The sequence below is a fragment of the Dermochelys coriacea genome, chromosome 5 (assembly GCF_009764565.3).
Source record: "Dermochelys coriacea isolate rDerCor1 chromosome 5, rDerCor1.pri.v4, whole genome shotgun sequence".
NCBI lineage: Eukaryota > Metazoa > Chordata > Testudines > Dermochelyidae > Dermochelys > Dermochelys coriacea.
In genome coordinates, this window is record NC_050072.1 from 40,616,047 (window position 1) to 40,634,002 (window position 17,956).

General features: G+C 39.8%; 1 protein-coding gene across 8 annotated transcripts in view; it reads left to right on the forward strand.

Annotated features, from left to right (window-relative positions):
* The window catches only part of IPO11 (importin 11), a 277,976-nt gene that overhangs the window by 199,365 nt on the left and 60,655 nt on the right, over positions 1-17,956 (forward strand). For all 8 annotated transcript variants that reach the window (XR_006281719.1, XM_038401357.2, XM_043515249.1 and 5 more), the window contains 2 exons: positions 3,416-3,529; positions 8,367-8,488. Coding sequence is in view for 7 of the 8 variants with exons in the window: in XM_038401357.2 (XP_038257285.1) it covers positions 3,416-3,529; positions 8,367-8,488 (236 nt within the window). In the remaining variant the exon portion in view is untranslated. The remainder of the gene's footprint in view (positions 1-3,415; positions 3,530-8,366; positions 8,489-17,956) is intronic.

Below are 17,956 nucleotides of genomic sequence, written 5' to 3' on the forward strand. Positions count from 1 at the left end.
AGGACTTTGGAGTATTGGTTGATCATAGGATGACTGAGCTGCCAATGTGATATGGCTGTGAAAAAAGCTAATACGATTTTGGGATGCACCAGGAGAGGCATTTCCAGTAGGGATAAGGAGGTTTTAGTACCGTTATACAAGGCACTGATGAGACCTCACCTGGAATACTGTGTGCAGTTCTGGTCTCCCATGTTTAAAAAGGATGAATTCAAGCTGGAGCAGGTACAGAGAAGGACTACTAGGATGATCCGAGGAATGGAAAACTTGTCTTCTGAAAGGAGACTTAAGGAGCTTGGCTTGTTTAGCCTAACTAAAAGAAGGTTGAGGGGAGATATGATTGCTCTCTATAAATATATCAGAGGGATAAATACAGGAGAGGGAAAGGAATTATTTCAGCTCAGCACCAATGTGGACACAAGAACAAATGGGTATAAACTGGCCACCAGGAAGTTTAGACTTGAAATCAGACGAAGGCTTTTAACCATCAGAGGAGTGAAGTTTTGGAATAGCCTTCCAAGGGAAGCAGTGGGGGCAAAAGATCTATCTGGTTTTAAGATTCTACTGGATAAGTTTATGGAGGAGATGGTATGATGGGATAATGGGATTTTGGTAAATAATTGATCTTTAAATATTCAGGGTAAATACGCCAAATCCCCTGAGATGGGATATTAGACGGATGGGATCCGAGTTACCCAGGAATGAATTTTCTGTACTATGTGTCTGGTGAATCTTGCCCATATGCTCAGGGTTTAGCTGATTGCCATATTTGGGGTCGGGAAGGAATTTTCCTCCAGGGCAGATTGGAGAGGCCCTGGAGGTTTTTTGCCTTCCTCTGTAGCATGGGGCATGGTTGACTTGAGGGAGGCTTCTCTGCTCCTTGAAGTCTTTAAACCATGATTTAAGGACTTCAATAGCTCAGACATGGGTGAGGTTTTTCATAGGAGTGGGTGGGTGAGATTCTGTGGCCTGCACTGTGCAGGAGGTCAGACTAGATAATCAGAATGGTCCCTTCTGACCTTAGTATCTATGAATCTATAAACTTGTAAGGGTAGACATTGCCCTAGGCCTTATTCTAGTTTCATTCCTATCTTTTTCTCATTTTAATATTAATCAAACTATTCATTTGCCTGTATTTTTTCCAAACCCCCATATGAATGATGCAGAAAGAAAACTACGCATACTAGACATGGTTAGGGTGTTATCTTTTATTTAGGACCCCAGTTCATTTAGAGACATCTCAATGATTTGTAACCTATGCCAAAGAAGTAAAAGGGAAGGTAATTTCTTCCCAAAGATTATCGAACTGGATTTTGGGTGGTTTCAATCTCTGTTAAATGGCTAAACAGGATGCTTCTGTTCATATAAAATCTCTCTGCTAGAGGTCAGGCTACTTCAGTGGCTTTTTTAGAAATGTTCCTATTGCCGAAATTTGTAGAGCTGCCACATAGAGTTCAATCCGTACATTTACTAAACAGTATGCAATAGCACTATGAATAGGGAAGGTTTCCAGAGGTGGCATGTCTTTTGGCATTGCAGTTTTTCAGCCTTTAGTTAGTTAAGATTCAGATTTCCGACATCCTTGCATAGGAGTCTACATATATTCTAAGGCCAGGAGGGACCATAATGATAATCTAAAGTGACCCGCATGTTGCAGGCTACAGAACCTCATCCACACTTATTATATGTCCGTAACCTCTGGCTGAGTTACTGGAGCCCTCAAATCTTGATTTAAATACTTCAAAGTTATAGAAAATCCACCACTTACTCTAGTACAAACCAGCAAGTGACTCATGCCCCATGCTGTAGAGGAGGTGAAAAAACCCCAGGGTCTCTGCCAGTCTGAGCTGAGGAAAAATTCCTGCCTGATGCCAAATATGGCGATCAATTAGATCCTGAGCATGTGGGCAAGACCCACCAGCCAGACAACAATTCTCTGTGGTAACTGAGCCCTCCCCAACTAATGTCCCATCTCCAATTGTTGGAGATATTCGCTAATAGCAGTTTCAGATGGGCCCTATGCCATTATAGGCATTCTCCATAAACTTATCAAGCTCACTCTTAAAACAAATTAGGTTTTTTGCCTCCACTACTCCCCTTGGAAGGCTGTTCTGGAACTTCACTCCTCTGATTAGAAACCTTTGTCTAATTTCAAGCCTAAATTTACTGATGGCCAATTTAGACAATAGCCATATAGGCAACACTTGAAGATGTGTTGTCTATATATATTCCACGATCTGCCCTCCTTTCCTACAACACTGAAATCTATAACAATTGAGAGACAGTTGGCCCCACCTGTTCTTTGCTTTCCCCTTGTGAGGGTATACAAGGGTAGCTAGGGCGCAAGCTGGAGAAAACAATTCAGCTCACTGGTGCTGGGGGCATGCAAACACCCAAGAGTGCAAAACATATAAACAACACATGTCAAGAACATCCATTACTGTAAGCTAAATAACTTCTTTTTATGTATTTATTTAGAGACAGTAATATGCTTGTTGGTTTACAAAACACAAAAATAGACACTCTGCCCAGAAGAAAATATAATCTAAAAGATACACAAGACAAAATATACAGAAAAACACTGGATGTGGATATTAAAGGTGTTTTCTCTCTCATAATTATAATAAATTCACTTGCCCATATCTAAAAAATCTCAGATATCATTGTGCGGTATCTGCTTTTTCATTTTTCAAGTACAAAATATTGTAAAATATTTGTTTATAACTTGCTAGATGCAAGAGTCAATACCAGAAATACCACTGATATCTCCTGAATTGAACAATATTAATTCATACAAATATCTTACAACAATCCTGTGAGCTTCTGAATACTAAGGCCATTATTGTAACTAGCTAAGGCACATCTTAAAAATATAAACTGAATTTTGGGAGACTAGCAAATTAGTCAGCTTGGGTGTATAGACTTGCCAAATGCTATCAAACAGAACTGTAACAATATTTTAAGAGATATTAAACAGTTCTAAATAGAATTAATAAATATTCATTTTACAAAAATGCATTCCAAATTTGCATTTGCAAACAGAATGCCATGTTACCAGTACAATACATGCTTCATAGTGTAAGATGCAGTTAGTCTAAACTGTACAGTACTTTGAAAGTTAGCATCTGACAGCGTTTACTACTCAGTGGTATAGAATCTAACATTATAATAGTTTGTCCAGATTGGTAGAATAGGAGCTACCTTTGTGATAATGGTAGGTCAATACTGTATCTCTGGTGGCTTCTGTGGTACACATCAATAATTCCTGATTTGATAAAGGAAGGTAAGGCATCAAGAAAGGGAATGCATGCAAACATTCTCCCTATATCCCCTATACTGTTTTGCTATTTCTGTAGTATAGTATGTATTTTTTCTACATTAAAATAAAAATCTTTTATTTTCTTTACTTTTGTTTCAGAGGTATCCAGTGGTGATGTCTACTTACTTGGGAGTCATAGGTAGAGTTCTGCTACAAAATGCAAGTTTTTTTTCACTGCTTCTGAGTCAGATGGCATGTGAGTGTGGTCAAGAGGTAAGAAGATTTGTCTTGGCATTTCAAATGAACTGTTTATGAAAGGCTTGATCCTATGCACACCAAGTGCTATTATTCACAAGAGTAAAGTTACTCTCACACTTTATTGGTTGACATACCCCAAATGTGCAAGTGGAAATAAAAGGTCATTCTGTTTTCACCTTCTGACTTCTCCTACTCTCCAAGAAAGTTTGTTTTAAAACATTTTGAAATGTCTGTGAAATATTTTACTGTTGTGAATTCCAAGGACTGCCCACAACCCTGTGTAGACCACTAGACAAGGCAACCATCAGGCCTTGGCATTTCTGAGAACTCATCCCTTTTAAGAGAAATCAGACTGATGTCTAATTTGCAGGGAAGGGTGTGAGGGGTTCCCCATGGTGAAAGCTGGAATTGGGGTACTGCTGGGCCCTTTGGTTTACCAGCCTGTACTCCCTCTCACACTGTGATGTTGTGACAAGCTGTGACAAGCTTTCCAGGTACTGCACTTATACAGACATCCACAGACAGGGAGTTACATGAATGCTGCTCATGGACCAACAACGGAGAGGTTCTTGCCAATTCCCCACAGCTCCCCAGCCTAGGACCCCATAACTATACCGTCCTGCCCTGATCAGAAGCCTGACCAGTGTAAGTTTATAACCCAGATTGCCCCTCCCTTAATGTGGAGAAGACATGTACCAGCTTTTGTTCCTGAGCTGAGGTTTCCAAAGCACTTCAAGCAAAACACACTGTTTTAGGTAAAATATAAAACAGTTTTATTAACTACAGAAAAATAGATTAAGTGGTTATAAGTGGTAGGCATAAAAGGACAGAGATGGTCACCAAAGAAAATAAAAATAAGCACCCAATGTATATTCTATAAACTAAACAGGATTTGAATCAAGCAATATTCTCACAACATTGGATATTACAGTCCTTAATGTACAGGCTTTCCTCCTGAAGTCTGGACCAGTCTCCTCAGATGATCTTTGTCTTCTTGGCGTCCTGGTTGTTTCCATTGTAGGTGATAGAGGAGAAAGGCCCTTGCCTGCTGCAGTTGTCCTTTATTTTATACCCTGGTGCCTGGCATTCTAGCAGATACTAGCCCAGGTATGTCCTGGTGGGCTTTGCTGAGGGCTTGCTTACACTGGCTTGTGTAGTCGCAGCACAGCGCCAGCGCTCTTAAAAAAAAAAAAAAAAAAAAAAAAACACCACCTCCATAAGGGGTGTAGCTCTCAGCGCTGGGAGTGCGGCTCCCAGCACTGGTACACTGTCTATACTGGCATGTTATAGTGCTGAAACTTGCAGTGCTCAGGGGGGTGGTTTTTTTCACACCCCTGACCAAGAAAGTTGCAGCGCTGTAAAGTGCCAGTGTAGACAAGCCCTAAGTCACTGGGAATGATCCGTTCCCATTGTGTCGTGCTTGCGTAGCTGAGTCACACAGTTGATTGAGTGGTCAACACCCACCTGGGCAGGGATTCTTTGTGTGTCACTAGCAAAGTGACAGTACATTTCAGTAACAACCATAGCATACTAATGATGCACACATTTGGATAGAACAACCAGTTTCAGCAGATCATGACTTTCATATGGTACCTTAAGTGGCATGTTTTATATGAAATATCACAACCATATATGAATAATGAATATGGGGGGTTACAGGGTGTCATTCTGAGGTACAGTGTGTCACAAAGGGTTATTTCCCCAACTCTTGAACGCTGAAAGATTAAGAGCAGCAGCCACCCTTCCCATCAATTTAACTCTTTGGAGGAAAATCTAACCCATGCTGCCAGGATGAACTGCCACAGATGCCACGAGCTTCAAATGTACTGGCATACATCAGCAATAACCAGGACTGTGTCTGGGATAAGAGATCCCATTCTTCCTGTATCTTTTTCACTTGCAAACTGGCTGCTGGGAAACTATGGTGTAGCTCCTGGTCGTCTTAGCCATTCTGTGACCTATCAAACAATTAGTGTCAGACTGTTAAATGCATTGCTTTTAGTTTGCCTTTCTGGTCAGACTCAGTAATTTTACAAAAGGTAGATGTCTCTTTGCCAGCTAAGCTAGACTCTTATTAGACAGAAAGCAAGCAGAGAAAAGAAGAAATAGGAGATATAAAGTGGGGAAAGAAAAATTACGTATTAGGGAGAGGGGATCAAAGCATGTTGGCAATGCTTTATGTTTTTCAAAATTGATCCATTCCTGATTGGTGGTTATGTTCTCTGATTGCCTCCTCTCTCTCCATTCACGAAACCTAAAGCCCAATTTTGTGATATTAGAAATTGGGTTTACAGGAGGTGGTGTCAAACATGATGGTGAATCTCACTCCCTTAAACTATTCAAATTTAGATGTTCTCTCCACTGGTGTCAGGTCAGATAAGTGCAGAGAAAAGGACAGACTTTGAGATTTAGTAGTCAGTTATCCTTTATCATTGTACCTGGCCTCCCCCAAACTCATGTTGCCAATTCACCCAGCAAGAGTAGCCTAAAAAACTGAGGAAAAGGCAATCTCAGTCACTATTACTCCCAACTCTTACCCTGTAGCGTGCTACCAAAAGCCCATACAACAATAAGAAAGGTTAGGGCTGCCACATCATCAATATATGCACCACTGAAATCCTCTGTAGTAGGGTCCTTAGTGGTAGGGTTGACAACTCGGTAATATTTAAAAACCAGACACTCCAGCAGGAGTGCCGGAACCTCCCCTGCCCCACTTATTCCCCCAAACCCTACCCTGCCCGCCTGTTCCCCCAAAGCCCTGCCCATGCCATGCCTATTTCATAGAATCATAGACTATCAGGATTGGAAGAGATCTCAGGAGGTCATCTAGTCCAACTGCCTGCTCAAAGCAGGACCAATCCCTAATTTTTGCCCCAGACCCCTAAATGGCCCCCTCAAGGATTGAACTCACAACCCTGGGTTTAACAGGTCAATGCTCAAACCACTGAGCTATCCCTTTCCCCAAAGCCCTGCCTCTTCCTCAGGTCCCACCCTGCTTCTTCCCCCCAAAGCCCTGCCCCCATCCACTCCTCTCACCTCCTCCCCCTTTCGCTCGCTGCTTTTCCCCTCCAACTTCCCCTGCCTTGGTCAGGAGAGACTTGCCTGCGTAGCCAAGGCTGGGAGCTGCAACCACCCAGCACAGGCAGGAGGTGGCCCTGGCTGAGTGGGGGCTGGCGTGGGTGATGATTCGGCACCTCCCCATCTCCCCTGCCTATAATAGCCAGATCACTGACATACAATTCACTTCAGACTGTACATCCTCCCCAGGGTGCTCTTAGAGATTTGAACTTATTTTCTTCCTCTGTCTCAGCTCATAGCCATTGGATTATAAGGCCAAATATCTCCCCCGCACACACCCACACACCTCCACTGAAGTCATCATGTCCCTTCACTCTTCACTTGGGCTTTTCTTGCTTATATTGCACTCAGATTAGCATCTGGGCTTCTCCATCAATTGATTCATTCTCTCTGTCCGTCTCTCACCTCCCTTTTTTTCCCTTTTGGCCTGCCAGCTTATGCTAGTTCTCTCTCGGTCTCCTGATCCTGCTTCTGTTGAACTTAATGGGAGTTTTTTTCATTGACTTCAACAGGAATAGGAATCTGCCTTTTAGTGTCAGCAATTACTCTGATTCTTGAAGATAAATGTGCATGCTAGCTCTGAGGTTGAATGACATGATCACTTCAGATTGTTAAGGAAATGGGTTTAAAACAAAACAAAAAGAAAATATATGTGCGCGTGCACACACCATCCAGGTCACTCATCTGAAAGGCAATCACACACCTGGGTGGAATTAACGTTCCAAGGAACTGTAAGAAAGCAACATGAAAGTAGAGGATGCACTTTCCTTCTTTAAATATACTGCCCAGCAGTTGTGTTCAGCATAACTATTTACTCTACAACTGAATCATCCATACTCTTTTCTAGTTTTTTAAGAATTTAATCATTCTTGATTTGCTTACAGTATAGTATTATAGTATAAATTTACCATGAAACCATTGCTCAGAGGGTGAAAATATAGTGCACTTATCTAATGTATTACCTAGCATCCAAAATGCTGCTTCTGTGCAGTGAGTTAATTCTCAATTGAAAAGCATGAATTCATACAGATTAATTTGAAACATCTAAATATAGATTCTCAGTAGGAGTGGGGAGGTGATTTTACTTCTATATATGGTGTTGCTGAGACCAATACTAGAATACTGTCTGATTCTGGTGTCTACATTTTAAAAAGGATATTGAAAAATTGAAGATGGTTCAAAAAAGAGCCACAAAATGATACCAAGGCCCAAGAATATGTCTTGCAGTGAGTGACTTAGAGTTCAATCTTTTTAGTTTCAACTAAATGGGAGAAAATACTGGGTACTAAAGGGCCATTTAATTTAGATGGGAAAGGTATAACAAGAACTGAACCAATAGCTGGAAATTGAAGTCAAGACCAATTCAAATTAGAATTTTTAAGGCAAAGATTGTTCACAGTAAGGTAATTAATCACTAGAACAAACTACCAAAGGAAGTGGTGGTTTTTCTATATCTTGAAGTCTTGGAATCAAGACTGGATGCCTTTCTGGAAGATATGTTTGGCCAACCACAAGTTATTAGGCTCAAAACAGGGGTAAGTGAGAGAAATTGAATGGCCTGCTCTATACAGGAAGTTAGATTAGATGATCTAAATTAAGAGCAAAATTAAAATAATTGAATTTCTAATATACTGAAATATATACATTCAGATTATGTGAAACATGTCTCACTTTTACATATATTCACATAAAGGGAAATACTTGCCTGCATTAAGAGTTTAACACTGCATTTGTAGACTATATGTAATATTTTGGTGGGGGTTTGTTTTTGCAGTTGGACCAGCTTCTTGGTAACGTAATTGAAATGTGGGTTGACCGCATGGATAATATTACCCAGCCAGAAAGAAGAAAGCTTTCAGCTTTGGCATTACTTTCACTTCTGCCATCAGACAATAGGTGAGCAAAATTTAATAGATATCTGTTTATCACTAATATTCACTCTGTTTATCACTAATATTAAAACAAATTAAAAAGAACTTGCCTGATGATTTTTAAACATTTTAAGAAGAATATATTGATAAATAATTTTGCTGTGTCTGTTGTTAGTGACCAAGGAAATGAAAAAGCTTAATATAAGATAGTATGAAATAATTTTTTCTCTTTTTTAGTTCTGCATAGCTACTATAATTTGTCTGCTTCTCTCCTGGACAGCATTATTTGAACATATTGAAAATATGAAGTAGATAATTCTGCTTCAGGTTCCCCCCAGTTTAAAACTAAAGAGTTGCTGCTTCTCTCTTCCACATTTAAGTAGTTGGATCAATCTGCTCGTTAGGCTTTTGATGTTCCCTTGTAAGGACAGTTTTTGTTTGGTCTTATTTCATATCAGAGCAGATCCATCTGCTATAGGATCTTTTTCAACATGACAATGAGGAGAAAAAAAAAACCCTGCATCTGTAGATGTATGTGAACCCAATAGGTGCAGCTTATTTTATTTTGCTCCTTTTATTCTTGGGACCTATCGTGGAGAAATAAGGCATTCTAAATAAGCTGTGTCTGTGCGTATGGAGGTATTGCCGCCACCACCACATGATCTTCCATGGCCTCTGAGCCTAGGACTCAGTTTGAGAAAATGGGTCCAAATCTGATTCAGCTATTCCTGTATATAGAGAAGAAGAACTGTACCCCTCCATCCAAGGTTTGTAGTTATTACCACCCTAATTCTTTTTTGAACTCAGTTATATTTTTGGCCTTCACAACATCCTCTGGCAACGAGTTCCTCTGGTTGACTGTATGTTTTGTAAAGAAGTACTTCCTTAGGATTCTTTTAAACCTGCTGCCTATTAATTTCATTGGGTGACCACCTGGTTCTTGTGTTATGTGAAGGGGTAAATAACACTTCCTTATTCACTTTCTCCACACCATTCATGATTTTATAGACTGTGATTATATTCCCACTCGGTTGTCTGTTTTCTAAAATGAACAGTCCCAGTCTATTTAATCTCTTATCATGTGGAAGCTGTTCCATACCCCTAATCATTTTTGTTGCCCTTCTCTGTATTTTTTCCATTTCTTATATATCTTTTTTTTGAGATGGGGAGACCAGAACTACATGTAGTATTCAAGGTGTGGGCATTCCATGGATTTATATAGTGACATTATAATATTTACTGTCTTATTATTACATCTTTCCTAATGGTTCCTAACATTCTGCTAAGCTTTTTGTCTGCTGCTGCTACACAGTGAGTGGATATTCTCAGAGAACTAGCCACAGTGGGTCCAAGATCTCTTCCTTGAATGGTAACAGTTAATTTACCCCCATCATTTTGTATGTATAGTTGGGATTGTATTTTCCAGTATTTTCCCATTACTATGCCTTTATCAACTCTGAATTTCCTCTACCATTTTATTTCCCAGTCACCAAGTTTTATGAATCCCTTTGTAAGTCTTCGCAGGCTGCTTTGGACTTTACCAGTTTAAGTAATTTTGTATCATCTGCAAACTTTGCCACCTCACTGTTTACCCCTTTTTCCAAATCATTTTTGAATATGTTGAACAGCATTGGCCCCCTGTACAGATCCCTGGAGGACACCAGTGTTTATCTCTCTCCATTCTGAAAACTGACCATTTGTTCCTGCCCGTTGTTTCCTGTCTTTTAACCAGTTCCTGATCTTCCCTCTTATCCCATGACTTCTTGGTCTGGTTAAGAGCTTTTGGTGAGGGACCTTGTTAAAGGCTTTCTGAAAATCCAAGTACACTATATTCACCGGATCACCCTTGTCTACAGGTTTGTTGACCCCCTCAAAGAAATCAGGTAGACTGGTGCAGCATGATTTCCCTTTACAAAAGCCATGTTGACTCTTCCCCAACATATTGCATTAATCTACATTTGGACTTTCAGCATCAGGCAGGAGTTGGGAGATTATTTAAGGTTTGAACATCTGTTAGGTGTTCAAAGCTTTTGCCATTAGGGACTGAATGTTCTTCCTCTTCCATTCTCCTTTGATGAGCAGTGCATAGTTGATTTATCTTTAGGGAGGGATGCGGGGGGGGGGGGGGTTGAATACCTAATATATTGTTAATGAACAAAAAAATGGAAAAACATAAATTCCTCCCCCTACAGACCACAGTAGCAACCAGCTACATCATTGCTCCTTCCTCGTTATGCCCTACTGCATCTACCACTGATAGATAAGTACATAAACTGGATGTGTGGATTGTTTTTTTGTTTGTTTGTTTGTTTTTTGCTAAAATGATGAACAGTGTAATAGCTGGCATTGAAATTATCACTGTTGGAATTCATAGTTATCACATATATATAGATAAGAAAGGGCATTTCACAGTTACCTGAGAAATACTGTTCAGTCTGCCTTGAGACTCAAGAAGTCAGTATGGAATAGAGTTAAACTTGTGGTTCACAATTTTTCCATGAGCCCCATAATTTTTTTTGAATGCGGCCAAATTCTACGGTCAGTTCTGTATCCATGAAATTATAGAAAACAAAGGCCTAGTCATATCTCCCCAAATGGGGAGCATTTGGGTCAAGAGCTCAACTTAGGAGGGATCATTGCTTTTATAATGAACGGAAGCTTATCTCCAGTCCACTAGGGCAAGGCATCTAGCCATGAGTCTGAACCAGTGTGTGGACTGCCTCAATTGCTTCTTGGGAAATGCTCTTAAAAAAATTTCAGCAGGTCTGCACAGAATAGAGTTTCGCATGGTAGACTTATTTTTAACCAAATTCAAAACTTAGCTGGAGAGGTTTTGTCATAGATTCAGGTTGTCGGGAGTTCTGGCAGCGGATGGAATCCTTGATGCATGTCTTTCCTCCTTCAAAGAGTCTCTGAAAGACATGAATGTAGGTTGCATTTAGGTTGTTGGCTTTAGACTGGTCTTGCCAACCCTGCTACTAAAAACATTTTGAATCACAGTATCTCATTCTGCTTCTAGCTGCTCCAGATTTCCTGTTGCAAAGATCAAACCTTCCTGGTGAGTCTTAAAGATGAATTACTGCAGGAAAGTTTTTTTTTTTTTTATGCACTCTCAAAGGTCAGCATCAGTCATAGACAAGACTCCAGGGTAGATTGAAGACCCGTTTGTTGGGTCCCCAGTCCAGTAGTTAGCAGTTTCTTTTTCATGGCATTAGAGAAATTGGCTGCCCACCTTAGCAAATGATTACCTGCTTGGAGGATCAGTTTAGTGTTATGAAGATTTGCCTACCTTCCTTGAATCTGTTGACTCATTTTTCTTTCTTGGGTTTATGCTCCTTTCTATTTAGCTCACTAGGATTTGATTTCCACTTTTTAAAAGATGCCTTTTTATATCTCACTGCTTCTTTTACATGGATGTTAAGCCACAGTGGCTCTTTTTTAGTTCTTTTACGGTGTTTTTAAATTTGGGGTATACATTTAAGTTGAGCCTCTATTATGGTGTCTTTGAAAAGTGTCCATGGAGCTTGCAGGGATTTCACTGTAGTCACTGTACCTTTTAATTTCTGTTTAACTAACCTCCTCATTTTTGCGTAGTTCCTCTTTCTGAAATTAAATGCCACTGTGTTGGCTTGTTGAGGTGTTCTTCCCACCACAGGAATGTTAAATGTTGTTATACTATGGTCACTATTTCCAAGCGGTCTTATTATAGTTACCTCTTGGACCAGATCCTGCGCTCCACTCAGGACTAAATTGAGAGTTGCCTCTCCCCTTGTGGGTTCCTGTACCAGCTGCTCCAAGAAGCAGTCATTTAAATTATCAAGAAATTTTGTGTCTGCATTTCGTCCTGAGATGACATGTATCCAGTGAATATGGGGATAATTGAAATCCCCCTCTATTATTGAGTTCTTTATTTTGATAGCCTCTGTAATCTCCCTTAGCATTTCATCGTCATTATCACTGTCCTGGTCAGGTGGTCAATAATAGATCCCTACTATTATATTCTTATTAGAGCATAGAATTACTATCCATAGAGATTCTATGGAACATGTGGATTCATTTAAGATTTTTATTTCCTTTGATTCTACATTTTCTTTCACATATAGTGGCACTCTCCCCGCCCCCTGCACAACCTGCTCTGTCCTTTCGATATATTTTGTACCCTGAATGATTGTGTCCCATTGATTGTCCTCACTCCACCAGGTGTCTGTGATGCCTATTATCTGAATATCCTCCTTTAACATGAGGCACTCTAGTTCACCCATCTTATTATTTAGACTTCTAGCATTTGGGTACAAGCACTTTAAAAACTTGTCACTGTTTATTTTTCTGCCCTTTTCTGATGTGTCAGATTCTTTTTTATGTGACTGTTTCTCTTCTGATCTGGCCCATACTTTATCTTCTTCCATCCCCTCCTCCAGAGTAAAACCTAGCGAATCTCTATCAATGGACTCTCCTCTAAGAGAAGTCTCTGTCCAATCCACGTGCGCCTCTGCAGCAATCAGCTTTCCCCCATCTCTTAGTTTAAAAACTGCTCTGTAACCTTTTTAATGTTAAGTGCCAGCAGTCTGGATCCACTTTGGTTTAGGTGGAGCCCATCCTTCCTGTCTAGGCTCCCCCTTTCCCAAAAGTTTCCCCATTTCCTAATAAATCTAAACCCCTCCTCTCTACACCATCGTCTCATCCATGCATTGAGACTCTGAAGCTCTGCCTGCCTACATGCCCCGGCGCATGGAACTGGAAGCATTTCTGAGAATGCCACCATAGAGGTCCTGGTTTTCAGTCTCTTTCCTAGCAGCCTAAATTTGGCCTCCAGGATGTCTCTCCTACCCTTCCCTATGTCATTGGTACCTACATGTACCACGACCACCAACTCCTCCTCAGCACTACACATAAGTCTATCTAGATGCCTCGAGAGATCCTCAACCTTCGCACCAGGTTGGCAAGTCACTATACGGTTCTCCCGGTCATCACAAACCCAGCTATGTTTCTAATGATCAAATCTCCCATTACTAATACCTGCCTTTTCCTAATGACTGGCGTTCACTCACCCAGAGAGGATACCCCAACATCATCTGGAAGATGCTCCCAACTATGAGAAGGTTTCTGTCTGCTCCTGTTGACTGCTCTCCTTCTCTGGGCCTTTCATCCTCTTTAACAGCGCAGGGTTAAAGAGGTGGGACAAATCTACGGTGTCCCGGAAAGCTTCATCAGCATACTTCTCTGCCTCCCTTAGCTCCTCCAGTTCTGCCACCCTGGCCTCCAAAGCCTGTAAGCAGTCTCTGAGGGCCAGGAGCTCCTTGCACTGAATGCACACATACACCACCCACCCGCAGGGCAGGTAATCATACATACTACACTGAGTGCGATAAACAGGATAGCCCCTACTCTATTGCTGGGCTTCTGCCCGCATTCTCTCCTACAGCTACCTAGGTTAATGATAGGGTTTTTGTTAAAATCAAGAAGTTTTGATTGTAGTTTAGTTTAAAGGTTTTAAAGAATAACAAGTGTAGCTCGCCCCCTTTCCACTCCCCTTCCAAACTCCCTCTCGAAACTCCCTGTTTGCACAGCTCCCTGGTCACTTGCTCACTGCTTTATAAAGCCCTGGCCTTCTTGATAGCCCTGCCCCCTGACTAAGGCTCATATAAAACATCACAAAACAGAACACAAATGATAAACAATGGTTTCTGGCCCATTCTGGTACAGTCTCTTATGTATGTCTCTCTGTGGAGAGCTTTCAACAGAGTTTACAACTTTGAGAGAGACCTGCCTCTGGAGCATTTTTCTCTTGGTAAGTTAAAACCAAGGTATTATTTCTCAAAATTATTTTGCATTTAGTCTTAATATATCACCGATAACTAAAACCATTTATAAATGGATCAAAAGAATTTTGTTTAAGGACAGCTGAGTCATGTTTGATATATCCTCGATAACCTAAACGATATCTAATTGACCAAAATAAACAACCTTAATTAAATCCTATGATATCAAAGAAAATGGTTTAATCAGTTACTTAGGGCTTGTCTACACTAGATATGCTACAGTGGCACCTCTGAAGCTGCACTGCTATAGTGCTTCACCTGAGACACTACTTACATCAACAAGAGGAATTTTTCTGTCAGCGTAGGTAATTTACCTCCCTGAGAGGTGGTAGATTGGTCGATGGAACCCCTATGATTAAAATAGTGGGAGACACAGTGTTGAGTTGCCAGTTAAAAAAAAAAAAAAAAAAAAAATTAAGAGCTGCCCTACCATTTCTTGTTTCTCTAGACTAGGTATTTACTAATTTGGGGATAAAATTATTTGGTGTTCAACCATTTAAAACTACCCCTTTCCACCTCCACCCTCCCCATAATGCACTATGTTTAAGTTGATTCATGATTCTACATTTGTTAGATTTACTGATTAAAATATTACAGTTAAGAATGAAGTATTCCGTTCACTCTTATGTATCTGTTCATCTTGATGTTTGTGTTTTAGCTACAAAGGCTTGGAGCTTGTTTGAGTGATTAATGAGATGGTTTCAAAAATACACACATGCATTGATACAACTGTGAGAGTTTTTGTCAATACAATTTGATATTATTCATATAAACAAAGATATTGTGTTTTCTTCAGTTGAATGTTCTTATGTGGAAATTATATCTTGTTTGTTTCTTTACGTATCTTTTTAAGGTTTTTTTCAAAGATAATTGCATAGAAATTGACAGATAATCATAAAAGTATGCCTTTGGTTCCAGTTGTAAATATAGATTTATTTCAGAAACATTTCTCTAAACCAAATTATTCATCTTTTTCTTCAAAGGCATAATTTTTTTGACATCTTGCACTTCCATCATAAGATTGAAGTTCTCTTTGAGACTAGGCCTTTCCTCCAGATTCAGAATTCTTTGTTCTGTTGCTTTGTGGTCTGAAAGCACCTCTATACCATGAGATTTTAACTTTAGCACCCAGTATTAATTGTTTTAGAGAAAGTTCATCTTTTAAAAGGGACTTGCATTTCAGCAAAATGCAGTTTCTTGTATTAGTGATTGTGATTCCTTATTCAATTTCTATCTCTTCGAAGCCATCATTGCAATTTCATAGATGGGAAAGTTGCACCAAAATCTTTTTTTTTTTTTAATTTCAAATTGTTAAAGATTGAACATGCAACATGTTTTTCTGCATTTGAAAGCAAAGGGATGGAAACAGCACACTGATTCTGCTTTCATTATTCTTATTAACATCACCATTAGTTCTTTAAGTAGTTCTTCTAGAAGTCTTTTGATCCTTATTGTGGGGTTTGTTCTTTTTTTGGTTTTTTTGGTGTTCTAATGGTAGAATTGAGGACCATTTTAAAAATTAAAATTGAATCTGTCGAGATGTAAATACTCAGAAATCATGTAGAATTTTACAGCTTCATAGTGCTATGTAAACATCTAATTTGAAAATGAATTAAAATAAATTCTTATAAATAAAATAAATAGGAAGCTGTTCATTTTGTATTTCTATTGTACTTTTAGTGGTGTTTGCCCATTTTTGTACTATTCCAATGAAAAAGTAACATCTGAGCCATGTGTCTAAAACCTGTCCTCTTTATATTGAAAGTAATAGAGTGGAAATTTTGCTAAATGAATAAATAAAAAACATGATAAATAAGTGACAGTTAGTGGCTGAATTGATCATACAGCATGCTTCAGGGCAATTGTAGGTGGGTAAAATAAATTAGGTGCATAATCTCTGTAAGAAAACATAAAATCATTGTGATACTATTTGCAGATGACAAAAAAATTGATGGAGTGATAAATAATGGTGGAGACAGGTTAGTTATACAGACTGACCTAGACAACTTGGTAAGGTGGGCTTATTTGAACAACATGAGTTTTAACACAGACAAATGCAATGTCATGTATCTGGGAACAAAGAATTCAGGGCTCACTGATAAGATGGGGAACTGTATCCTGGAAAGCAGTGACTCTAAAAGGACTTAGGGGTCCTGGTTGATAACTAGTTGACTATAAATTTCCAGTGTGATTCTGTAGCTAAGGAAGAAAACACAGTCCTTAGATATATAAACAGAGGAATATTGATTAGGAGTAGGAAGGTGGTATTACTTTTGTATATGGCATTAGTCAGACCCGTACTGGAATAATGTGTCCTTCAAAAAGGATGTGGACAAATGCTGCATAAGACATGGAGACATAACCTCTCACTATGCATTGCTGTGCCCTGAACCAATGCCCAGGCATCCCATTGGGTTACAGTGACCTCAAACTGGACCCCCCTTTAAACTCACTAACCACACTAGAACCTGCCAAAGTTGGGACAGTTGTAATTTAACACCTTCACCGCCAAACCAGACGTCCCGAATGCTGGATTGAAGGTGAAAAGCCATACAGCAGTTAGCCAGTTTTGCCATATGGGAAATATCTCTTACAGATCCCAAAACTGGTGATCAGTGTAGACCTCTGGCCTCCTGTGTGATCAGCAACTAATTAAAGGGTGAAAAAGTTGGAGCTCAAAATGGCAACTTGCCTCGACAGTAAACCAAACAATCTCCCTCCACTCCAGCGTCTCCCGACAGGAGCCATGGACTCCATTACCACCCCCACTATCCAGGGGCAACAGTGATGGGCAGATCAGATGCAGCAAGCAGCACCCTACCCCACATTCTGCAGCACAAGGAAAAGGGAAAGAGAAGCAGCTCCACGTACAAACTGAAGGCAAATGGAAGAGTGAGAAGGAATTAGAAGACACATGTGGAGCACTGCCTTAATTGCTCCTGATTCAGATCCCCTACCCCTCACTCACCTGAGGGAGTCTTCACTGTTCTGAGCCCCATCAAAGATGCACTCCAGCTAGCAGGGAGACCATTTGAGGTCTGGAAAACATTCCTTATATTGGGAAACTATAGAAGTTCCATCAGTTTATTTATCCAAGAGAAGGTCAGAGGTGACTTGATCACAGTCTACAAGTACCTATAAGACCTTGGTGGTATTTTTATTATTATTAAATAGAGAAGAGTCTTCCGACAGTAGTCAGCTCTTTAGTCCAGCAGAAAAAAGCATAGTAAAATCCAGTGGTGAGAAGCTGAAGTTAGACAAAATCAGATTAGAAATAAGACGGAAATTTTTAGCAGGGAGGGAAAATAACCTTTGGACGATTTAATTTGGGATTGTGGTAAATTTCTCATCACTTGAAGTCTTGAAATTGAGACTGGATATTGTTTTAAAAGATATGCTGTAGTTCAGCCAGAAGTTATGAGCTTGATACAGAAATTATTGAGTGAGGTTCTTTGGCCTTTGTTATGCAGGAGGTCAGACTAGATTATCATTATGGTCTCTTCTGGCCTTAAAATTTATTAATCCATAAACTCTTTTAAAATTGTCCTCTATCTGAATAGAAGCATTTTCATGAACAGGCCTGTAAACACTTACATTTCAATTAAACTCTCTAGTGAAATGTACCTTAATTTGGAATAGCCATTGACTTTTAATATTATGTAAGGTGTTGCTTA